Genomic DNA, 26,256 nt, shown 5'->3' on the forward strand with positions numbered 1-26,256 from the left:
CTGAATAGACACTTCTCCAAAGAGGACATACGGATGGCCAAGAGACATATGACAAAATGCTCAACATCGCTAATCATCAGAGAGATGCAAATTAAAACCACAAGTTATCACTTCACATCTGTCACAATGGCTACCATCAACAGATCAACAAATGCCTGGTGCTGATGAGGATGTGGAGAGAGGGGAACCCTAGTACACTGCTGGTGGGAATGCAGACTGGTGCAGCCACTATGGAAAACAGTATGGAGATTCCTCAAAAACTTTAAAATGGAGCTGCCTTTTGATCCAGTGATCCCACTTTTAGGAATATTTCCTAAGAATCCTGAAACACTAATCGGAAAGTATATATGCACCCCTATGTTCACAGCAGTTCAATTACAATAGCTAAGATCTGGAAACAGCCCAAGTGCCCATCAGTAGATGAGTGAATAAAAAGCTGTGCAACATTTACACCATGGAATACTACGCAGGTATAAAGAAGAAGGACCTCGTTCCCTTTGGAAGAGTATGGATGGACCTGGAGAATATTATGCTAAGCGAAAGTAGCCAGGCAGAGAAAGAGAAACATCACATGATCTCATTTATCTGTGGAATCTAAACAACTTAATAAACTGATGAACAGAAATGATTGAATGACATGGAAGCATGGATGAAACTGACGAATCTCCGAGGGATGGAGGGCAGGTGGGTGGAGGGGGAGAGATTAACCAAAGAACTTATATGCATATATGCACACCCAAGGACACAGACAGTGGTGTGGAGAGGAACTGGGGGTGGAGGGGGTGGGGGTGGGATGGGGAGGATTGGATCATTGGGGAGAAAAAGGGACATCTGTAGTATTTTGAACAAAATTTATTTAAAAAACCACCACCAACAAAAAATAATAAATAAATAAATAAATAAATAAATAAATAAATAAATAAATAAATAAATAAAATAAAATATAAAATAAAATAAAATACTGGAGAGAAACAAAAAAATAAAAAGAATTTGAAAGGAATAATTAAACAAACCCAAGAAGCCCCAGGCTGCCTGGTAGCCTCTGGGATATCCCCAGGTTCTTCTTTTTTCACTACTTCCTTTATGGAGCAAATAAAATATGTGCACTCGCTTCATCAACGGCCTGTGTGGATGTCCACCAGTCCCTCACCCAGTGCCTCCTGAGACCCCGGGGGTGGGGGTGGAGTGCATCCTTTCAGACAGGAACCTCTTCTGTAAACTTATCCTCTAAAAGCATTAGGTTTTTACCTCACTGGTCATCCTCATCTTTCATTTCCTACAAAACAGCACTAGTGCAAATTGTTGCTTGTGGCTCTTTTTTCCTGGGAGACATAGAGTAAATTCAATAGTCAGATTTTCCTGTACCGAGAACTTTAATGCTGCCCTGTCCACAGAAATGGCTCACCTGATCTGGCCCTCGGTGGGCTGCACCCTGTGGCGGTGGTCTCACTACTCTCCACAGCATTCCTGGGTTTGGAGGAGAGTTGCAACTCTGGCTGCATATAAGAAGCACCTGAGAAGGCCTGGGGGTACAGGAGGGGGTGTCAGTGAGGGAAAAAGGGGGAAATCAGTAATACTTTCAACAATAAAGATTAATTAACGGGGGAAAAAGCACCTGAAAGTAGAAGTACCCACAAGGCTGGCCTCACTCCCAGCCCAGTTTCTAGAGTCCAGGCAGAGGTGGTTTTGTGTGCTGGAAACATTGCCAGCTGATTTTAATGTGTAGCCAGAATGAGAACCACTGATCTGCGCTTTCCAGGTGCCATGAAACAATCCCCAAATTCCTGTATGTACTTTACTATGCAGATGGTTGGACTTTTGTTTCTTCTGACCATGCAACCCCCTCAGACTACAGCCTGATTATAAAAGAACATTTTTTCCCTTCTTCCTTTGTGTATACACACATATGCAAGCCTTTAAAAAGTAGATTATACAACATATATTGTTCTGTATTTTGCTTCTATCACTTGACTTCCTTTTATGACTGTGAGACTTAAAGACTTATTCAAAGACCACATAATATTCCATTATTAAGCATATACCATAAAGTGCTTAACCATTTTTTCCTAGTGATGTCATTTGGGGTTTTTCCTAATATTTTTCTATAGCTAATTATGCTGTATTGAACATTCATGTGAGTGAGAATCCTTCAAAACTTGTGCAAGTATGTCCAAAGTGCAATCATCAAGGTTAAAGGATGCATACATTGAAAATTTTTACAGTATTGCAAAAATGCTTTCCATTTAAATGGCACATCAGTTTACTTTCCCACCAACAGTTTGTTAAAGTATCTTCTTTCCCATTCTCTTACCAATACCCTTATCGTCAATCTTTTTACTATATGCTAATCTGTGAGGCAAATATATATATATATATATGCATACACACACACATATATATGTAGTGTTGTATTGTTTCAGTTTGCATTATTTTTGTTAGTACTTTGTATTTCTCCTGTGAATGGTGTGTTTAATAGGTTTTTGATGACTATTTGGAAGATGCAATGTAATCCTCCCTTATTTTTTCCTTATTATAGTAGGTCTATAATATTATCCAGTTAATTCTTTATTCAAAAGAATGGAGGGAAGCAGAGTATGCATAATTCAAAACTTGAGAAAAGCACAATGCAATTTATACTAGGATTTTAAATATATTATTTAGAGTGAAGAAACCTTTCTTAGAAGTCCCTGACAGATTACTCCTGACATTATATTGGTCCCAGTTGAATCATCACATGCCCTCTGCTGAAAAAAATTCAGTGGCAAGACAATGGAATTACTATTATTGATTTGGTCTGCTCTGGGTTCAGACAGAGACCTTGCTAGCTCTGAAGCATGTGGCTGCCCAACACCCTAACAAAACTGAGGAAGGAAGAGGGGAATGGCTATTTCCATTCAATAGTGAGTGATGATCAATAGTGTGTACTGCCACATGTATTTTTAAGGATTTGTAAGGTGTATGTTTAAGATCCAATCTTAAATTAATATGCAAGTCATCCAATTAATCATATAAAAATACCAACTTTGAAGTTTTCAACCTGGAAGCTTAGCATTACAAAGGGAGGGCAGTAATATATCCTGTCATTTAAAAACCGTTTTTACTGATTTTAGAAAGAGAGAAAGGGAGAGAGAGAGAGAGAGAGAAACATTGATGGATTGTCTCCCACACGCACCCTGACTGAGAATGGAACCCGCCACCTGGGCATGTGCCATAACCAAGAATCAAACCAGAGACCTTTTGGTGCACGTTTCAATGCCCCTCCAACTGAGCGACACCAGCCAGGGCTATAAGGTCATTTTTAAAGTTAGGATTATTAACTTATGAGTAAATAATTCAGCTTTAAAAAAAATAAGCTGTGAAGAATGAGCATTCATAATCAATTCCCAAGCTCAAGAGAGATCACAACTGACAATTAGGACCTGCCTTCATCAGATACTCAAAGCATTGTGACAAGAAGGAGGGCTATGGAGGTGATCAGCCTTGGAGATCTCACAGGACCATGGCTTTGACCTTTGGCTCAATCACAGAGCAGAGGAGGAGAAACCACCCTGCTGAGAGTCCCCATCCTCAATTTGGATCCCCAAGACAGAGGGTATCTGAGGTGGGGGGCATAGACAGAGGGGGCAGAAAACCCCCTTTGCGACATTTTCCAAGGTGGTACTCTGAACAAAATTCTTAGGGTAACACATTGAGAGAATTTATTTCTAAGAACTTGGAGGCTGTAGTTGTAAGCCTGCTTTGCCCACTACCTGAGATTCTGGTATAATATAATTATATAACATAATTATGTTATATTATAATTAATTAATATAATATAATTTATAATATAATTAATATAATATAATAATATAATATAATTAATGGGATGTCAGTGGGAGGCTCCAGCAGGAGCCCAGGTGGAACTTCCTAAAGCACTCATGCTCACTCCTCCCCTAGCCCCCTCAAACACACATAGATCCCAATATTCCAGGTTACCCCTCCTCAGAGCCTCACCCCAGGTAACTTACCCCTGGTGCACTAACCTGGTTTGCCTGTTACAGACTTAATTTTGACCAAGGGTCTAGTAGAACTAAGTGTGCAGAAATGTTCTTCACTCCAGAAAGTCAGTCCCAATTTATTCACATGGTTGGAAATGTGTCAAAGTCATTCTGGAGCTGAAGAAGTCAAGACATAATGGTCGCCCTACGGCTATGAATTCACTCACATCATTCCAGGTTGGGCTTCATCACCCAGGTGTTTCCCTCTTAGTTTGTCATACAGGATGGACTGAGCCCTGACTTGGAATCTGTCCTTGTCGTCATGAGCCATCTTTAGAGGGCAAGGACAGAAGTGAGCAGGAGGAATGGCATTAGTTTGGTATGCCAGGTCACAAGGATCTGGGCATTTTTAAAGGATGTCAGAATGAACTTTTTTGGAACTGAAACTCCCCCATATGCCCCCACTCCCATACTTTTATATTTGGTGTTTGGTATGAGGCTCACTGGGTCACCTGGATAGCAGGCCTCTGTCACAGACACAACCCTAGGAAGGCCATCCTTACTCCCCCACTCTGCCCTATTTGAGTCCCACCTGTCCAGGAGCTTTCCCTCCTAAGATGTGAAAAATAAATATAGTACAGTAGCATAAGATTGCTGTGAAGACTGAGGTCACTGAGATAGACTGTAGAAAGTATTAGCACAATGCCTAGAATGTGGAGAGCACCCCATAAATACTAACAATCACTATTATCGGTTTATTAAATGATGCGGGCTTAGCAATTACTTTGTTCACCTAATTTGCATAATAGCATACATTTTTAATATAATAAAGCTATATTTATTTAGAAAATACTCTGCCTGGCCAGGCGTGGCTCATTGGTTGAGCATCGACCTAGGATCCAGGGGATCGGGGTTTGATTCCCTGTCAGGGCACATGTCCGGGTTGCGGGCTAGCCTATCAATGACTCTCTCATCATTGATGTTTCTATCTCTCTCTCTCCCTCTCCTTTCCTCTCTCTGAGATCAATAAAGATATATTAAAAAAAGAAAAGAAAATACTCTAATTCATTGCCTTACTCTTCAAACTGGCCCCATACCCTATTAAATTCAAGTTCATGAGATTTTTGTTACACTGATAGCCTAATGGAGCTCACAGTCAGGCACTGCTTCCCACTTTCTCCCCACCTCTCTGCATGCTATTTAGTCAGAGCAGTGTGGCTGAAGTGACCAGCAAGTGACCTCAGACATCTCCCAGTCCTAAGCCCCAGGGTCCTGTGTCTTCAATCACTTCTTGGTTGTTCGGAAAGTTGTAGCACATGTCAAGAGCTTGAGTCCACCATTGAACTTGCCCGTCTTTTTTGGGCAGGCTGTGAAGCGGTTCTTGAAACAAGAATGCAAGTGTCATGGCGTGAGTGGCTCGTGTACATTGAGGACATGCTGGCTGGCCATGGCTGACTTCAGAAAAACTGGCGATTATCTGTGGAGGAAGTACAACGGGGCTATCCAGGTCGTCATGAACCAGGATGGCACTGGTTTCACTGTGGCTAACAAGAGGTTTAAGAAGCCAACGAAAAATGACCTTGTGTATTTTGAGAATTCTCCAGACTACTGTATCAGGGACCGAGATGCAGGTAAGTTCAAAACACTTTACTCACTGCACCAAATTCTTCCAGCCATCAGCACTGTCTAATGTAAATGCAGTTCTGTATTTTCAGCTTGCCAGTTCTATAAATGCAGCCTGCTGCCTTCAGGTTCAAAGCTCATGTTCATATCATTCATATTTAAAGTGCACAGAGAGCTCTCCTAAGATTCTGGAGAAATGGGAAGCCAATAAGAATGGTTGTGGCAAAAAGTCAAAATATGCAGGTTAGCAACATTCTTCAGCCTGGACAAAACTGGAATTGGTGGTTTAAACTACACTATGTATAACACCTTTCCTGTGATCCTGAAGCTGAGAGGAAGACAGATTTGCAATATATATTCCCCTTTACAAATCCCACCCTCTGTGACTGTGGAAGAGGGTCCCAGGGCTTTAAAGTTTGCCACTTTGAAATCTGCTGCACTTCATACTCCTTTGCTCTTTTCAGTATGCTCAGAAGTTGCCAAATACTAGAATAAGAATTCATTCCCACTGTCTTGGTTGCCGGTGGGCAATGGATGAGGGCTGTGTAAGAGGCACTTCATTTATTAAGGCCACACTTCCCCTTGCACACAGCACCTTTTCTTTCTTAAACTCCCTCAGGAGCAGCTCTGTCACCTTCAACACAGCTGTTCCCTTGTGGGTTTTACACTTGTGCTGTTCTCCACTTCTCACCACTGCTGGCCAACACTGAACTCCAGGCTTAGCACAGTCTTTGCAAAGAATCTGGTACAAAATAAAAATGAGTACAAGTGGATAGGAGGTGATAGGGAGCCCATAGCCAACTTTGGCCCAAGCCAACTTCTCGGACTTAGTAGAAAACAAGGGAATCCATTATCGGGAAAAACAGTCTTGAATTTAAATTCTGAGTTTGCTTTTCATTCCAAAGTAATTGCAAAGGAACCAGTAAAACAGTGCAGATGGCCTCCAGCTCCTAACATTAGACTGTCCAAGAAGCACAATTACCAGGGAATGTCACAAGAAGTCCAAAGCCTCTTCTTTGTCCTGAGTGGTTGAATTTCCTTCATGGTTGATGAGCTAGCTCTTTGCAGCACTTGAGCAGGTTTGTGCATGCAGTCTATGAATTAATAACTACCAACCAAAAGGGCCAGATGCTGTGCCCTGCAGCATTCCTGACATGCTTTGGGGCCTCTAACAAGTCATCCTTCCTGTTGGGCCACAGCTTTAGCAGAATCCCCATGAAACCTGTGCTTTGATACAGGTTGTCCCAGAGGCTTGGGTCCCACTCCGCTGTTAAGCAGCTGCTCAATCTCAGGTTCCTCAGACAGAATATGGGGATTAATGATATCAGGATCATTTTAGGAACTAGGTATTGACTCCTGTGTGCCAGGTACTGGACTAAGATCATTGCACACATGGTTTTATTTAATCCTTTGAGCTGCCCTATGACATCAGTGCATTGGAACTGGTTATTGAAAAGAAAGAAGGAAGAAGAAGAGGGTGGCTTCTGGTTGATCAACTCCAACCAGGAACCAAATTTACATCTTATGTTTTAAAGTCAAATAAGCAGCTCTAGATGTCATCATCCCAGTTGTACAGGTGAGAAAAGTGAATGACCAGCTCAAGATCTCATTGATCTTGGAGGGAAGAGAGATCTGGCTGTCAGGCTCCATGGCCTGTGCTCTTGATCCTGACACTACAACTTGTCCTCACCTATCTGCCAGGGCATGTGTGAAGAGGCCTTGTGAAGCAAAAACCTCATTTCAGATGTAAGAGGACCTGCTTCTGTGGGACTTCTTTTCTGTGTGTGTTTGGTTTTTTTAATTGAAGCAGTTTGCACAGTAAAGTGAACAGTTACACTTGATTATCATTTAACTGTTTCCTAGATATTCAATGAAATAAAGACCTTACTTTCTCTTCCTCACAGAGATTATGCATCTAACCCCTGATGCATCTTCAGGATACTGTTATTCTTGCACACTTTGCTTTTTCTACTCCTTATATTGGAACACAATTCTGTGTCTTGATCCTAAAATAACAAACACATCTGTAGGACCTTCCATGTGTTAGGGCTTGATCTGGCTTGATCTACATTCTCTTCTTGATTCTTCTGAGGAGTCTATAAGATGGGTGCGTTATTATCTCATTTTATGGGAGAGGAGACTGAGATTCTGACAGACAGTCTTTGGATTTTGCCCAAGGACTCTCAGTCGGTAAGAGGTAGAGCAGGGACCGGAACCTGAGTTCGTCCATTTTTTAAATCACTTTACTCTGTCTCTAGATGTGCCTGCCACAAAGCACACTGCTGCAAGTGTGGGCTTTCTGAGGGAAGCTATATAATTTATTCATTCTCTTAATTTACTTCTCCTCTCCCTTAGGCTCATTTTAGTTTAGCTGACTTGAAAATATGTGAATGATTGGTGTTGATTAATTAGGAGCCACTCTGTTACTTTTTTTTTTTTTTTAAGTAGTCAGTTCCAATGTATTAGATTATATTTCCACTAACATTCCTAGATTATTCATAAATTACTTGAACTTTACTGAATGCCCTTTTGAACTGAACCTAAGAAAATGCTAAGGTCACTCATGCAAACCTTGCAATATTTCTTGTAATTCTCTGGATTGTAATTCTCGATGATTGCTTTCATGATTCAGGGTGCTTGATATCATGTAAACAAAAGTTCAGGTCATTAACAGAGTATATTTTTCATTATTCATATTTGGAGTCATGTACAAACAGCCATACGTATGAGATGCAGATTTTCCCTGAGAAAGCTTGCGTCAACCCGCACAGCTGCTGAGGGCCTTGCACCTGTCTGTGTGATCTATGGTCTTCTGAAGATGAGGCTTTATCCTGGCCATCGTGTGCATTCGATCAAGTCAGTCAAAACAGTCATAGACGTTTATGGTTCAGAATTGTCCTGGAGTAGCTCCTAACTTCTCTTCGTAGAGGCAGGGAGATGTGACAGAATCTGAGACCTGCGAGAAGGGAAGATTCCTGCATCTAACTCATTTTGGCATTCCTTCTCTGAGCTCTGCTCTCTCATCATGAAACGAAGGTGTTGGGTCAAGGCTAACATCCTCCCAGCATGCACATGTCACTGAGTAAGTACATCACTGAGGGGCCCTTCCCGTCACTAGAATCATATTATGTTAGGAACAGCCTGTTTTCTGGTAAATGGGACTCACACATATTCAAACTGGGTTACCACCAGAGGTAACCCAGGCTCTAAAATAAGTCAGAAGTTTGCAATAAAGTTTAAAGCAACTAATATATATATAGATTTTTAAAAATTTTCTCTATTAAAATTGACATACCCTTTCCCTAGAGTACATCCCATACCACCCAATCTGTTTTGTTGTGGCCATATTGTTTTATTTTGCTTTTTTAAATATCATGCATATTTAATATTCAATTTATTGGGCACCTTTTACTCACCAGCACTGGAAAAGCAATGGTGGTGAGCAGGTTGAATATTGTCAAGTAATAGATACTTGAAGCTGATTGCTTTTACTCCTGCTAGTCAGCACTTGTTTCCTGTTCAAATTAACTCATGGTTTGAATGGAGTGAACTGGCTTGTTTTGTCAATTTGGTTTGTGGAGTGGATAAAGTCTGCAGTCTAGTCCACTATTTTCCAAAGTGAGGGCCTCTTCAAAGATGTATTGAATCAAAATCTCAGGGCATTTTTCCTGAAATTCTGTATGACTTTCATGCTTAAACGCATCAAGGTTTGAAAAATCAATAGTTTAGGTAATCCAGGATTCCTGATTTTTCCATAATTAGGTAAGAATAAATCCAGGGAAACATTAATTTGGGGGAATGTCTGATCTCTTACAAAGGAAAAGTTTTTTTATTTGAGGATCTCTAAATAAATGCCAAAAAAATATCCTCCACTCTGGCTTGCCCAGTATAAGAGGGTGTTCTTTCACATTTAGGCCCTGCATTTTCAGAAACCCTCTTTTACTGTGAGTAAGCCCATTAAAATGATTTCAGCCTTCAAAGCTTTCCCTGGAATTAGTTTGACAGAGGTTATCAAGTCAGCTTTGTAGTGAAGTCCTGACATATGGTACCAGAACAAATTTCAATAAGAATTGCAGAAGGGTGAGTCAAGACTCTGAGGTATTCCTGGGTAAGGACAGATCCAGACCCCAAGTGGAGAAAGGTGAGGGGGACACTGGGTGAATTCCTACTAGGAGTCAGACCCTGTGCTACATACCTTATGTGCATTTTCTCTGAATCTTCATGGCAATTTCCTCTATTTATAGAGAAGGAAACTGAGGCTCTGAAAAGCTACTTAACTTGCCCAAGATTTTGTGGCTTGTAAGTGGTAAACAAAACAAATAAAAATCAAAACAGTTTACTAACTGAAGTTTGGGAGGGGAGGGGAGATCTGTCTAATAAGGATGCAGCATGAGGACCTGGAGACATGATGAAATGAGGTGCCCATAAAATGGGGAGGTGGGAAGTGGTCAGGTTGCCTTGACTCCCATTTCAATGGCAAGCCGTTCAAGTTTTGAAGAATGTTAATGTTGTTAGTAGTTCCTAAGATATGAGAAGCTCAAAAACTGATTAAGAAAGACATTCTTATGGCAACAACAAAAGACATTATGCCCTAGTCTTCAACTGGAAAAAACGAGTGCTTTGATTCCCAGCTACAAACACTCCCCTTGATGTGAAGAGTACATACACTGTGTGGTGCTGTGCAGGTGACATTCTGCAGGCCGGACAGGAGGGTAGGTCTGGAAGCCCGGCTTCTGGGATGGGTACTCTGGCAGTTCTGTGTTATCTACTCTGGTTATTGCCCCTGGCATCCATAAATCAAAGAAGCTCTTAAGTTAGAGATAGGTTCATCTCTTACTAAGGAATGTTGCTATCCTCTCAGGGTAGCGTCTGCGCCTAATCACAGGCCACTTTCACTGGTTATGATATAAAAGCCCTGACCTGGGCCAGAGGTCACCCTGAGGTCTCCTCATCAGCTAGAGGAAACAAGCAGCCCTCCACCCTTCTCCAGTCAAGTTCAGAAAACAAATGGAGTCCCGTGGTTGTTAAACATGTTAGCCTGCTGAAAGCCCAATACCTGGCTGACAGCTGTAGGCTGTGAATGGTGTAAGCATTTGGGTATCATGGGTTTTTCCCACGTAAACCATATTTGGCAAACAGCTTAGAACCCATGGAAACACAATGCCAACCGTCGTTTACAGAGATTGGTGTTCTAGACATGCCCTTTGATGTGGCCGGGTTTGCAAAACCTCTGAACGCTGTGACTATGACCTTATTAGAAACAAGGGAGCATATGTGAGCAAATAGCAATGGATGGACCTTATTTTGATATTAAATATATAATTCCCATCAGTACATCTTAACTCCCTTAGTTCTTCACAGAACAAATATTTATTGAACCCCTTCTATATGCCACACACTATAATAAGCCCCAGGAATGCAAAGATAGGAAGACAAACTCAGTCCATGCCCTCCTGGCCTCACAGGCTGTAGATGAGCCAGGTTGGCAGGCAATGGGACACAGCCCTTGAGCCTGGACAGGAAAGTGGTGAGTTTTAAGTTTCAGTCCCCACTATATTGCTCTCTATTACAAGATCTTACCTTACATTTGTCATTTTGAAAAAGTTATTCCTCCCTTTCTGCTTTGAGACTTATTATAGACATTCATAAATTGATATCTAAAAAGTGCTAAGACAGCTAGACCAGAAGAGAATATGAAAAACATATTTGTGAGGCTTAAAAGTCACCATTTCATAGGCAATTAATTGATTATGTTGTATGATTAATATTAATTATTAATCAGCAGACCATCTTTTCAAATTCTTAGTAGCATATAATGTAATTAGCTTCTCCTTCCTCCCTCCAGCACTGTCTCCTTGTCCTCTGTGGCACCACATTCTCCTGCTTTTCCTCCTGCCCCAATAGCTTGCCTTTCTCAATTTCAGTTGCTAGTTTCTCCTGTTCTACTTCTAAATTCTAAAGACTTGGGGTGGTGAACACACAATAGAACATACAGATGACGTGTTATAGAATTGAATACCTGAAACCTATATAATTTTATTAACCAATATCGTTGCCATAAATTCAATAAATAGATAAATAAATAAAAATAAATAAATAAATAAATAAATAAATAAATAAATAAATAAATAATAAATTCTGAAGATCTTTAGGACTCAGATCCACCCGCTTCTATTTTTCCTTCCTGGGTGGTCTCCTCCATTTAACTGCTATTTCAGTCCTCATCTCTGTCTCCTCTCCTGTATCCAATTTCATTCTTACCAGTTCCACTCAGATTGCTCACATTTCCATCAAAGGGAAACATTCCTTGCTTCTTTTTGCAACCTAACTCTTGGTTTGTCCCACTCCCAAAACCTGTTTCCCTCAGGCTTCCTCCTCTCAGAAAATGGCACAACCATTCGCTCTTTGGTCAAGCAGTAAACCTGCAAGTCAATTGTTACACTACTTTCTCATTTCCACATCCTCTTAGAATGTATCAAGGATCTATCTGTTTCTCCATTTTAGAAAGCCTTGTTCTTCCATTCAGAACATGTGCCACGAGTTTTCATTAATTTGTTTAAATGTTTTTGTTACCTGCCTGTCCCACTGGACTCTGATTCCGTGATGACAGGAATTATATCTGTCTGTTCACCACTACCAGATAAACATGTGTTGAATTGAATTGAATGGCAAGATATACATAACATAAAATACATTTATGAAAATGGTACCTGAATTCTTAGTTATGTTGGTGCAGTGTCATAGCTTAAAGATAACTTGATTTTTTTCTACAGTCACATTTTGAATGCTTTGAGTAAGCACATCTTCACTCATCACTGATTACTTTATATAATACACAGCTTATGAAAATTCCTACTAAGCTTAACTTAAATGTTAAATGGAATTTTTCCTCATATTCAAGTGCATTAGTGGAGCATTTACAGAGCTTAAGCTGTTGTTGGCTGCCCATTTCCCTGGATGAAATAAAAAGTCTCAAATGCAGCGGCAGTCTATATCTATTGCTTTTAGCCACCACCAAATATTCAATTCTTTTACTTTGGGGTGGGGGGAAGTGGGGCTTTTTCATTTACTATTATCAGTAGGATTACTGGGTAATTCATTTGATTTTATTGTTAATGTAAGCAAAAATATTTTCCACCCATTTCTATTTTGTTATAGACATGACCTGTAAATCTGCATTACTTTTCAGGATATAAGCTTGCTAGAATTTCTGTATTTTTAGGATATACTAAAAAGTGCCCTAATTTGAATTAATTGACAGTAGCAATCAGATTCAATTTGTGAAAATTTGAAAACAAAAACCAAAAAAACTTGTCTCTCAAAACAATTTTAGAAAAAAAAAGAAATGACATTTTCATTTCCTTCTTTTGACATAATTTCAACTACTAACAAAAAAGAATTGACAAAATAGATGTACTTTTTTTAGAAATAGAGAAAAATTCAATTCTAATTAACACATTAATGTGTCACAGACAAAAGAATAATGTTAAAGTACTTTAAAATAATGTGTTTGCTTAATTCATCTAAGCTTTCCCAATTTTGTGCTGGTGTGGTAAATCTCCTCTTTAAAAATGCATATTTCCCATTCCTAGGGAAAGAGCCCTGCACTGTGGATTAGTTGAGACTTAGGGGCTACCTATTGCTGCCTATTACTATTTCTACTGATTACTAATTGGGTAGCCATGGACAAATTAACTCCTCTGTGTCTCTTAAGATGTGCTTCACCTAGAAATTCCTAAGGTTCCTACAATTCAATAAATGAATTGTTGATTTTACTGTATTTGCAATAACAGAACCTGAACTTGATGCCACAAACTCTAAGTTGTCATTTTAAAATCTATCATTTACAAATGTGCCACACTTTTTGTATATGTTCTCTCTATATCAAGTGAGATAATTTGAATAGAAATAAGCTTTTAGATAGTCCATTCTCACCATTGTGCCTGAGGACTAGGTAACTGCTCCCTGGGGAAGTGTGCCTTCATTTGGCAAGGGAAGGCTGATCTTGTTTTTTTTTTAATTGTTTTAAATTTAATTTTTAATAAATCAGGAAATATATGTTGGCCCCCTGAGCACTGTGCAATATATAGAAGAAATATGAAACCTAAACCCTGTCCTTGGGGAGACAAGATGAATGAGAAATCATCAAACATTTCAAAACAGCATGAGCCCTATTGCATCACATGTGTTATAGGACTTAGGAGGTCAGCTGAGCATGGAGCAGTCAGGGAGAGCTCTATGAAAGGTGCAGAGTTAGGTCTGAATCTTGAAGGATGGAAAGATTTTCAGTCTAAAGGAGGCAGAGGAGAGTCTGGAGCAGCAGATGAGAGAAACTCTTATGAACAGTTGGCAGGTCTGTGATATCAGAAAGTCACTTCGATAGGATGGTGAGAAGATGGCCTTAGAGGATACAGGTGGGGGGCACTGGGAAATAAATTTTGGTGGGCTAGTGAGTGCCAAGTACGGAAAGCCTGGAAGAGTCCGACCTCAACGACTTTAATTCCATGATGGCATTTGCTAATTTAATGGGAAGTGCTTTCCTGTGCCAGTCAAACTTTTCCTAGTTATTATGCAACCATTAAATAAAATCTTCTGAGATAGGTGGAGACATAATCTTTCCTAGCTGTGCTTTGCAATTCTTAATGCAAGGAAGGAGTAAGCTGTGTGAGTAGATAAATGTGCGGTCTCTAACATTTGCTCTTTAACATTCTTTTCTTCCCTCAATAAATCTGTGTCATTAATGACAATGTGTAAGTCAAGCAGAGGAGAAACAGCCTATTGGATGATGGGCTTAAGTGAATGTTGCTTTACACCCTAATGGTCAACATATGGGCTTCTGTCAGCCTGGAGTGGCAGGAATTTCAAAAGACACAGGCCCATCCACAGAGAGAGCATGAGAGAGCACCCTTCCTCCAGGTCCCAGGGGTGTGGGTCTGGGAACTATTAGCAAAAGCCCTCCATCTTCCTCGGCTGTCAGGAAGATGCATGTCGGTGGAGACAGAAATGTTTTTGTACTTGGAACCCTGACTCCATTATTAATTTTATAGCTCTGGGACGGGGTGTTTGATTCCATAAAGTTCCCAGTGTTGCCCCACCAAAGGTACATGATTTGGTTGCAAATGTGTGTGGTTTAGAAACTCCAATTCTTCATCCTCCTTCTCCCACGCATATGTGAGCTCTTGCGCAAGTCATGGCAAGGATAGCACCTAAGGAAAGGGAAAGGGAAGATCTGGTTGGGGCCCATCCTTCCCACAGCACAGGCATTACAGACTACCTGGATCTTGCTGACACTGAGTTTAGGCAGATGATCTCATGACAGTGGTGTGAAGATGACCGACGACGGTTTGGCTTGCTGAGCCTGAGTCTGCAGCCCCCTGCCTGGGGACTAAGGCCTGTACGGAGGCAGGCCACACATCTGGGCACACTTCACAGACACAAAGCAGAGAGAAGCCAGGGAAAAGGGCTTTCAATTTGTCACTTTCTCTTAAGTGAACTGAGTCAATTCAAGCGGGGTAAGAGGTAACATTTTTAAGCAATATGAATGATTTTTTAAATAAACATTAAATGTGAAGTACCTAATATGTGTTTATCCTTTTAATATATCAATTTGGGAGACTAATGATAGGGCCATTACTCAAAAATATCTTTTAAATTTCTCCTTTGAAATATTTTTAGAGCCAGCCACACATGCTTTTGTAGATATGGTATAATGCAAATATTTCACCTATAAAGATCAGTTTCATCTTTGGAAGTGGCTCAGATAATCTTAGAATGAAGTGTGGAGGAGAGTGAGGTAAGTGATCAGGCTATCATTCCATTTTTGGTGAAATACTAATTGATGCTATGGGCTTTCCTGAGACAGAAAATTCTGCTTAGAAAGGGCTCTTCCCAAAGTTTCAGCTAGGGCTACATCAGTGACATAAGTTAAAACCACCCTGAGGGCACACATGTTTTGGAGATGTCATCTTGGTGTTGCAAAATAATTAGTCTCATTCCTCAAAAAGGTGACAGAAATTTCAGTACAGAAAAAATGCAGTATAAGCTACTAACATTTATTCACTTTTTCATGTAACTTTAGGTGTCTTAATTGTCTACAGAATATTATGAGCTGGAGAAAAAGTTCCCCTCCAAAAAAGTTACATATCAGGACCTTTGCAAGTTCCTCATGTGGTAAAATAATGAAGGGAAAGAGCGTGAAATATGCTAAAGCACTGATCATGTACTGCTACACACCAGCCTGCTTTCTGGGGCCTGGCGGGGCATCAGGACGGAGCTCTCTGCTGAGAGGCTGACTGTCACATGGTCAAGAGCTTTAGCTGACAAACCTGCTTTCACATCCTGACCCTACCACATGCTGACTGTGTGATGATGGCTGCCTGACCCTCCATGTCTTCATTTCCAAAATGGTGATAATAATAATGCCTACTTTATAAGCTTATGAGAACTAAATGAGATAATGCAGGCAAATGTTTAGCACAAGGCCTAGCCCATGTCAGTGCTCCATAAATATTGACCTCAATGTGGACAGAAAGAAGAGAAAGAGGGTGAAAAAGAAGGTAGAGGAGAAAGAAGAAAGAAGAATGAGGGGGAGGGGCAAGATGAAAAGGAAGGATGGACCTCAGTTCTATTTGGTTTTGAAAACGTCCCCTCTGGGCACAAGTCTGATAGGTATAGCTGGCTTCGTTTCCCAAGGTGGTGGTGTAGCCCAGGCAGGGGTGAGTGACTCATTAATAAGTTGGTATGCTATTTAGAAAACAGATCTAAAAATATATGTCCCAAATATTCAGAACTAAATAAGCGGGTGGACAGTGAAACCCAGTGGCTCCCTTTCAGAGAATGTGCACATAGGCACAGGCAGAGAACAATGGTGATGCTTTTAGTTTTAGAAAGGCTAGTGGGAGGTGGCTGAGACAGCGTAGCCCTGCTGCTATCAATCATAATTCCAATAAAGGAAAGCAATACCAACAAATTTTACATAGCTCTGCACTCTGGAAATGCTCTTTTCAGTCATTTTGATTAAACTGCTGAATATTCTGCTCAAATGACAGCAAATGTCAAAACTGCCCTTCTGCCCTACAGTCTGTCATTAGATCTAATGAGATCCAAACCCCAAAGCCGGGCCCATTTGTAGTCCATCACTATGCAGCCTCATCCTCTCTCTGGACTTCAGAGCCTATCCTTTCCCTCCACAGTGGTGCATTCCTGGGTGCTCTTGATACCTCACAGGGGCTTATTACCACTACAGCCTGTACCCACTGCTGTTCTGACATCAGTGACTCTCAACTTTCAAAAACCCCTCTCATATTCCTCCTGCTTCTGGGCCCTCATTATGCGCTGTTAAGGCACCAGTGAAGAGTGGTGTGTTCAGGTTCATTGTATTTTCCAGCATTCTGTAACTGAACATTGAACTGCTGAAATATCTCACTGCTAGAACCTTTGTCTCCTTTACTGAAACCACTTCTGCATTAAGCTCTGTCAGTGGCCATCACTTTGTAGATTTCTCTCAGAGTTTTTTTTGTGTGTGTTTTTTGTTTTTTTTAAGCCTCACCCTCACCTGAGGACATTTTTCCCATTGCTTTTTCAGAGAGAGAGGGAGGGGAGAGAGAGATAGAAACATCAATGTGAGAGAGACACATCGACTGGTTGCCTCCTGCTTGCTCGAGTGCTGGCCAGGGCCGGGGATGGGGCCTGCAACCTAGGTAAGTGCCCTTGGCCAGAACTGAATCCGGGACCCTTCAGTCCAAGGGCTGACGTTCTAACCACTGAGCCAAACCGGCTAGGGCTCCTCTCAGAGTTTTGACGGGGTTGATGTCACTTCACTGAGCAATCCTTCTGTTCAGAGTCCAGTTCAATTTTCTGCATTTGGGAGACAAAAACCACCATGACTGTTACTCAAGGCTGAGTTAGATAACCAGCTCAGGCATCTTTAAGGGTTTAAGCCACTGGGGAAAGACCACTGAGTTTGATGTCAAGAAAAGACCCTTAGCCTGATTCAGGAATAAGATGTCCCTATCCTGTGCCCCACAAAGCCAAGGGGGAGAAAAAAAATTCGAATTGTATGGTAATATATTCACATTTTGATAATTGCATTTCAGTAGAAATGAAGAATGTTTATTGGTGTGGAGGGCTTATGAACAAAACATGAAAATGTAAACATTTTGAGTCACCTCTGGGATAGGAAGTGAGAGGGCTCTTCACAGCCACTGGAGGTCTCATTCACACCTGTGGCTTCATTGGACATCTCTGAGGAAAAGATTTCCTAATCTGCATCTCCACCCTGACCTCGCTCCTGAGTCCCGGAGAGCATTTTCAGTGAGCATTTCTACCTGGATGACCCACTCACAGAAAACTCAACTTGCTGAAAACTAAACTCCTTATCTTTTCTCAAAAGCCTGCCCGTCCCCAGGGAATGTCACCAGCATAAACTCAGTCACTCAAGTCAGAAACCTGGGAGGATGTCCTGACTCTTCTCATCCTCAGCCATCCGTCCAATCAGTCACCACATCCTGAAGGTGCTGCTGCTTCATCTTCTCTTGAGTCTGTTCACCTCTCCCACTACCACCAACACTGTGTCCATCCAGATCCCATCGTGTCCTGCCCAGAGTACTTTATTGGTTTCTAACCTATCTCCTTGCCTTTACTCTGGCCCCCTTAAACCCATTAGACCCCAGCACCCATAGCGATTCTTCTGATCAAATCATGTTGCCCTTTTGTGTAAAAACTCTCAGTAGCATTCCATTGGCCTTGGGTTAAAGTTTAACCCTATTACACAAGGCCTTTCACAGTGTAACTTCTACCCACCTCTTTAGTTCATCTCTTGCCACTCTCCCCTTTGAATGCCATGTTTAACACCTCTCTGCTCCTCACAGATTTCCAGGTCTTTGCAAATGTGGCTGCCTTCTCCCCCTTCTCCTCTATCTTCTTGTTATTGAAATATAAAATGCATACAACAAAGTGCACATGCCAAATATGTACAACTGAATTGGCTCAAGTGAGCACACCCATAAAACATGTTCCCAGATCAGGAACACAAAGAGGACCAGTCTTCCAGAAGCCTCCTTCATGCCCCTTTTTACTACCATCTTGAGAAATTACTATCTTGACATCTACTAGCATAGACTAATTTTTCCCACTTCTGTACTTTATATAAACAAAAAACATATAGAATTGTGTGAGACATCTCCTGCTACTTAACAAGATGCCAGTAAGCTTAATGGCCTAAAATAAACTTTAAGTCCCACCCTCAGTCACACCACTCCTTTCAGCTATTTTTTCATCTGCTTCATCACCAAGCTTTTTGAAAATTACCTCCATTCAGTGTTCACCTGTGCTCTCTGACGACTCACTCTTCAATACACTGATCCATCCATAACATCCCTCATCAAAGGGCATCAGTTGCTTCCTTATTGTTGAGCCAAATGAACATTTTCAGACTTTTCCTACTTGACACCCCTGCTACCCACTCCCTAATTCAGTGAGTAAGAGGTTCTTTCTTGCCTGGAATGACTTTCACCCCATTTTCCTCTGAAAATCTACTCATTATTTATGTCATATCTCTAATTCCACCTCCTCTATAAAACTGTGCCATTAACAGCTCCTCTTCTCATCCTGTTTGCTACTATTAATATTAATGCCAATAAATACTATTATAATATGCTTGGCTCACTTTCCCTAGAATATAAACTCCTCGGCGCAAGACCTTTGTTTTGTTTGCTGATAAATTTTGAGCTCCAAGAACTGTGCATAGCACATAGTAGGCACTCAATGTTAATTGACTGAGTGGTTAACATTTATTGAGCTCTTATTATGCAGATACTTTCATGCATTATCTCAGTCCATGCTCATCCTGATGAGGAAGGAACTGTATTTATCCCAATTTTGCATGAGAGGAAACTGAAGCTTAATGAGATTAAGTAACTTGCCCAAGGTCACACAGTTGATACTTGACAAAGCTAGGATTTGAGCCCTGATTTGTTCAAGCCCTAAATAACCTCACTCTACCACGTTTGAACTTTGTCTACAGTGGTACTTTGTGTAAAACTTTAGGTTACAGCAGGTTTTCAACAAATGCACTGTGAAAATCTCCAAGCAGCCAGCATAGTGTCTTACACATGTTTGTGTTCACTAAATGTTTATTGAATTAAAAAATGGGTGTGTTGCCCTGGCTGGTGTGGCTCAACTGGTTGGAATGTTGCCCCTACACCAAAAGATAGTGGGTTCGATTCCCTGTCAGGGCACATACCTAGGTTGCTGGTTTGATCCCTACTATAGGCATGTATGGGAGGCAACTGTTCCTCTCCCACATCATTGTTTCTCTTTCTCTCTCTCCCCCCCCCCCTTTCCCTTCCTTCTTCTCTCTCTAAACTCAATAAAAATAAATTCTCGGGTGAGGATTAAAAAAATAAAAGAAAGAACTTTCTTAGAAAGGGTGTGCTGTTTAAGAGGCAGCATTTGGCAAAGAGACCTCTTTGCACAATCAGTAATTCTGAGCACTGTCCTAATGGTTGCTGCAAATCCAGGCCCAGATGCTGTCTCTTCTAATCTCTTATTTCTTTAGCACGATGTAGGATCAGGGCTGTCCTTGGCTGACCCACCCACCACCCTGACCCCAGACCTTTGCCATCCTTCCTCTGCTAATGAAATTCCCCTGCATGTCTTCCTGCTGTCAAAGGCCTGATCACGCAGAGCAAGTTATGCCCCTCCCTCTTGTCTTCTTGACCTTATGCCCTGCTTGAACCTGGCTGCTTCCCTGGTCATTTGTGACTGTCAGGGCAACATGACATTCATATAGGTCATTGGAACATGGTGCAGATTGTGATAAACAGAGTCACGAGGCAATGTAGGCATTACGAAGAAGGAGAAATTACTAGTTACATGAGGGAGGAAGGGAAAATGAATTAAGTACTGTCTTTTTCATCCCAATAAAAGTTTTTTTTATTTTTAAAGAAAGAGTATAACTTTTCTAGGTTTGTCAATTATTTAGGATTATTGATTGCAAGTAATAGAAACTGGAGTGGTTTAAGTTAAAAAGAGAAATTTATTGTTAAGATATAGTCTCTAGGAACCCAAAGGTTGGAATGCAGCCAGATCTCAAGTAGAGATAGAAGTAGGATGAAAAAACAGTCCAGGATCTGACCAGCATTCTCCTCCCATGTTTTACCCTTGCTGTCTCCGTGCAACTGCCTCATTCTTGTCTCTCTGTGGACCTCCTCTAGTCCACAGACCTCACTGTGGTATGTGGCTATCAATGGCTACTGAGTTTATACTTGGCAAAACTATCTCCAACAAAATCACACAGTATATGATTGTCTAATTGCTATATGATTGTTTAATTGCTATCCTGAAACTAACACAAAATAATATTGACTGCAAACTGTAGTTGAAAAATAATTTTTTTTAAAAATCACAAATTCCAAGGGAAATATACCTGATTGGCCCAGTACAAGTCAGATGCCCACCCCCCTTTCCAATAACCTGCCAAAGCAGGGTAATATTGGTCAATTATGGCTGCCAGGCACCCATGTCTGTCCAGGAAGAAGAAGAAGAAAGGGTCATTGTAAGCCAAGAAGACGCTCGAAAAATGTCCACTACACTTGGTTCACTTGTCTAATAATGCCCTTGTGAAAGAATCTAGGTGTGTTCCACAGAATAGAACAAAGTAAGAGGCTTCCTATCTTGGAGGTTTTTTTTCAGGAACAAATTCTTAAAAATGAATTACCATTTAGCAAACATCACCCTAATTAACTAAGATGATGTTTCAATAGTCTTTCTATGTTAATTTTGTTTTCAAAGGCCTAGATTCCTGGCTTCAGCCAGGTGCCTCACACACATCTAGATGGCCTGTGAGAACACAGCATGAAAGATAAACCAGACTGGGCATTCGTCCCTCCTCAAGGTCCACAAATGATATTCACACCTCCCATTCTTCAACCAGAGTTCTCTCCTCATTCTAATGAGCCAGTGTAATCAGGTCTTGGGAGATAGAATCTCCTCCCTTTGAGGGTCTTCACACTCTGACAAATTCTGAGAAAGCTAACTTTGGCCACTGCTGCCTTCATGTGGTTTGAAGCAGGAGAGAGGAGACTAGAATAGATCCTTCTTTCATTCTGATCTTGCTTTGCCCATTCAGTGATCCATCAATCCAAGACTAGGTAAGGATCATCTGAAAAGTTTATCTAAGTCAGAAGTGAGAATGCTGGAGTCAGGTTGCCCAAGGCAGATCCAAAGCTGCACTCACATCTGTCCCTCTAGGCAGCACTAATTCCCCTGTGATTTGCCCCCAGAATTGGTGGTACCACCCCAGGCTGTGGTGAGTAGGGGTCAGGGCCCTGTTCTAGAGGATGACTTTGTAACTCTTCTCCTCAAGGCATGTTGCATTCCACCCACACCTTTTCAGTGACACCTCTCTGGTCTTCCAGGCTCCCTAGGTACAGCAGGCCGTGTGTGCAACCTGACCTCCCGAGGCATGGACAGCTGTGAAGTTATGTGCTGTGGAAGAGGCTATGACACCTCCCACGTCACGCGGATGACCAAGTGTGAGTGTAAGTTCCATTGGTGCTGTGCCGTGCGCTGTCAGGACTGCCTGGAGGCCCTGGATGTGCACACATGCAAGGCCCCTAAGAGTGCTGACTGGGTGGCTCCCACATGACCCCAGTGGAGGTCACCACCCACCTTTCCTCTAAGGACTCCATTGAATCTGCAAGGACACTGGGCCTTTGGATTATCTCGGGAGGCATGTGGCCTTTGTCTCAACAGAAGCATCTCCTCCCTCACTGGGGTCCCACCCAGGACTGGGACCACATGCTGCATGTAGAGCATAGGGCACCTCTCTTCCTGGTCATGACAGGGTGTTAGAGGGCAAGGGGTGTGGGCCCAGATCACTGTCTCCACCCACCTAGAAGGTTCCTCTTTCCTGAGCAGTTGGCCCCAGGGAGAAAGAATATCTCAAAGGAGCTTTCTCTGTGTTTTCCATAAATGCTCAAGTTAAATTCCCTACTTCTCTCTGGAGGAAAATGTAAAGAAAGCAGGACCAACTGCCATTGAATTAACTTCAATTTTTAAAAAGACCAAGCAAGGCTTTTGTTTGATCAAATGATTTTCACAGCCTCCAGGGGTAATTGGTAATTACCTGGAGAAGGGTGGCTTTCAATAAACTTTAGGTTTAAAATGCATTTGGTACATTAATAGCAAAAGCCTCAGAAAGTGATTGCTTTGCATTACTGCCCTCTCGATATAAAGAACTTTTAGGGAATGAGACTTTTTTCTCACTTTGGTTCTGAAGAGAGTTAAAAAGAAAATTGACACTGTTAGTGTTCTGTAACTATTGGGTGAAGATGGAGGAAAATAACTTGGTGAACAGAGTATCAGAAAATGTGTTTGTACAGATAAGGAAAAAGGGAGGGGATACAATTCCTATCTGGTATGATGCATGTGACCTATGGAATTTTGTAAGCAAAATGGCTTTGAGAATGAAAACTTTTGGGATGATAGGAGCAGGGAACCCAAGTGCTGACAGAGAGGTTTCCAGAGCTAAGTCATGATCAGATGCCTAAAAGAAGTTGCCCACATGTACAGAGAAGTATCAGCTGGTACCCATCACCCTTCTCATGCATTTTAAAGACCTGCCATATGTAATTGTGTTCATTTGATGCTTACAATATGACAAAATACCATAGCCTAAAAAAAATGACATGTAGCCTTGCTGATAAAGTTGGTAACCCTAGTATTTCATATTGTAAAGAAATCTTAACTTGGAGACTATATTTAAGAGACCCAGCTATAATTATGGGAACATCAATATGCAAGTTGTGGTTGGCTTCTGCCATGAGCTAAAAGATGACAGCCAAGGGAAATAGAGGGGCTGCCTGCCCCATTTTGTATATTACATGGAAAAAAGGGAAATATATGAAGGTCTTTCTCATCCCCTCCTACAATTTGGTTCTTGTTCAAAATGTGATCTCTTTACAGAGCTATGTTGAGTAACAGGATGTTTCCTTACATGCATCTGATGTCAAAGTATTAATACTTGCTATTCTTTACTACTCTGCCCTTAGTTTCTCTATCCTTGCTTCACAGCAGGACTTATAGACTGAAGCTTGTGGAAAACAACCTGCTGGAGTACTTTGTCATAATGATATTTGCCCCCTAGCCCTCTTAAAAATGACAGCATTCATCTCTTTTCCCTCACTTCCAAACCCCAAAATTTAGTTGTCTAATTTTTCCAAAGAGACTCTTGCCTCTTTTTATCCTATTGATTCAAAAGGGGGAAGAGTAGAGTGTGATAGTAGCTACTCTGAATTTAGTGGGCTCTGTGGGGAGTGGGAAGGCCAGGCAAGTGGGCTCTGCTTTGAAGGCCTTCCTGGGAAGACAAGGAGACTTTCATGGGATCCCAAGGCCATTAGCCTTTCTTCTGGCATGAACTGTGAAATCAAAAATCCAGGGATACATTTAGACATGGAAAAGGTCTTAGAGGACATCTCAGCTGCCCTCAGTTTATATCTAGGGAAACTGAGACCAAGAGAGGTGAAGGGATCTGTGCCAATATCAGCCGTTACTCCAGAGCTTCATCACAAACAGGGGCTCCAAGAATATTCAAGAATATTCAAGAATGTTAAGCACTTTATCTATTGAATGAAACTAGCTTGACTCAGGATCAACTCAGTAGATTCTAAATAATTTTGGCATCCAAAGGCAATGTTAACATCTTATTATAAATTGAAGTTTTTTTAGGCCCAAGATGATATCCATTAATTTTCTGCAATATTTGAAAAAGTTCCACACAATGGGAGAGCCTAATTCAATAAAGAGTTGTTTTCAATAAAGATTAAAATCTGCACGTAACTCTGAGACTTAGTAAATGTTTTGTTTTTTTTTTTCTTTAATAGTTTGCCTCCCTAAATTAGTCTGTGGTGCAGACTAATCTGTATTCTGTGAACACACTTGTCCAGGTACATTCTAGTTACAGTCTCCTGGACAGCCCCTCATGCTCTGAAAGTTTTGATGCCCTGCCTTAAGAGACCAGTTTACCTCCTCAAATGCCTTATGCGCAAGCACAAAAACCCCCAATGCCATTACCACACTCAGCTCTAGCTCTGTGCACCTTGGGGATGGGAGCCCTGGCATGTTATTGGACCACAAAGGATTCAGGATGGAAGTGGGAGAGGCACAGGGTACCCCAGGACACTGACTATCTTATACAAGTGTCACCAGATTGAAATGAGCATCCCAGAAGGATCTATCAAATAGCAATGTAGTCTGCATGGAGCCAGATGATGGGAAGGGGAGTGAGAAAGAGCCGGGTAACTATTGGCAAGTAATTGGCCAAGCTTGGTGAAGGCAGAGACTAGCTTTTTCAGTTCTTGTTGGTAACCTCCACCCTTCCTTCTGCTGTTGCTCCCCTGTCCCCTCTCAGCACCTTCTTTGAGGCTCAGGGCCTCACGCCCTTGCCCAGATCCTCCATACCTACTGTGTAGCTCTGCTAGAGCCTGCCAACATTAATTGTAAGAGATATTTCCAATTGTCACAACCATATTCCTTTTTATTGGAATTATAATGTAGCTTGAAATATCAGGTATAATTTCTTTTTCAAAGTAGATAGCTTTAAAGTAAAAAAATCTACCTTCACATTGACATTTCTCAACCTTATTGACTTATTAAGGAATCTTACATGGACTCTAGGAGACCTAAGTATGGACATTCTATTTCAGAAGCAGCCAACATGACCGTGCATGCGCTTCAGCTTGATGGCATTTTCAGGCCAGGATTTTGTTATTCTCATTTATTAAAGTTTGGCCTAGGGCTGGTGCTGTCTCGCTCAGCTGCAGAACATTCATCTCCCCTCTTGCCCACTCTCAAAATAAGGCTCAGAGAAGCATCCAATGGACCAGAACCATTCTTTTGTATTTATTTACTGTACTTCAACCTGGTTTTCCTTAAGAGCAAGAGTTGTACTCTTAACAAATAGATCTCACCAGTTCCAAAGCTGGTAAATTGCTTTTGTCAGGTCTGTGCTGACCTTCTGAAAAGCAACGCACTAGTGTAAGCTGACAGCTAAGGCATGCTTATTCTGACCTCCTTATCTAGGCAGAGAAAATTTTCAGTCATCCATGAGAATGTTCTTTACATTTTTCTGGGGATCAACGAAGTGACAGGTGGCTTGTAAAGCCAAACATGATCATTATTTTCCTAAATCATTGTTGTTCTAGCTCTAGGGCTTTCCTCCCCGCCCCCCCCCCCCGATATTCACATGGATTCCTGTTTAATCAAACCTCCCACTCCACAAGCTAATAAAAGTGTCACACAGATTGTTACAAAGAACTATTGTTATTTACAAGTCTACATTTTCTGTGAAATCAAAACATAATAAAGTGAATTTTCACTGTTGACTTTGTTATTTTAAACTTATGATGTCTTGCCAAAGCCTCTGGTGAAAAAAAATCCTTGCAGGTTATAGGGATTATCCCCTTGTCTTTCTCAGGACCACACTTAACACAACTTGATCAAGAGGTGTCTTTCAAGTTTGTAAAGATTTTCAGGGAAGACCATTGACTTATCTTACTGATAACTACTCTAGTGAGCTAATGGGTAAGATTTATATTCTAGACTGAGAAATTATTCTAGGGTCTCCACCCTGTGTTCCCCTGTGGTTATCATGTAA

At 41.3% G+C, this 26,256-nt stretch overlaps 1 protein-coding gene across 1 annotated transcript in view; it reads left to right on the top strand.

The window, feature by feature from the left end:
• WNT2 (Wnt family member 2) overlaps window positions 1-25,786 on the top strand; it is a 77,881-nt gene extending 52,095 nt beyond the window's left edge. Inside the window, exons 4-5 of the mRNA XM_081146822.1 lie at window positions 5,344-5,608; window positions 22,019-25,786. Of these exons, the coding sequence (XP_081002948.1) occupies window positions 5,344-5,608; window positions 22,019-22,248 (495 nt within the window). The 3' untranslated portion in view covers window positions 22,249-25,786. The remainder of the gene's footprint in view (window positions 1-5,343; window positions 5,609-22,018) is intronic.
• The last annotated feature ends 470 nt before the right edge of the window (window positions 25,787-26,256 follow it).

This window comes from Miniopterus schreibersii (assembly GCF_964146895.1).
Source record: "Miniopterus schreibersii genome assembly, chromosome: 9".
In the NCBI taxonomy this organism is placed as follows: domain Eukaryota; kingdom Metazoa; phylum Chordata; class Mammalia; order Chiroptera; family Miniopteridae; genus Miniopterus; species Miniopterus schreibersii.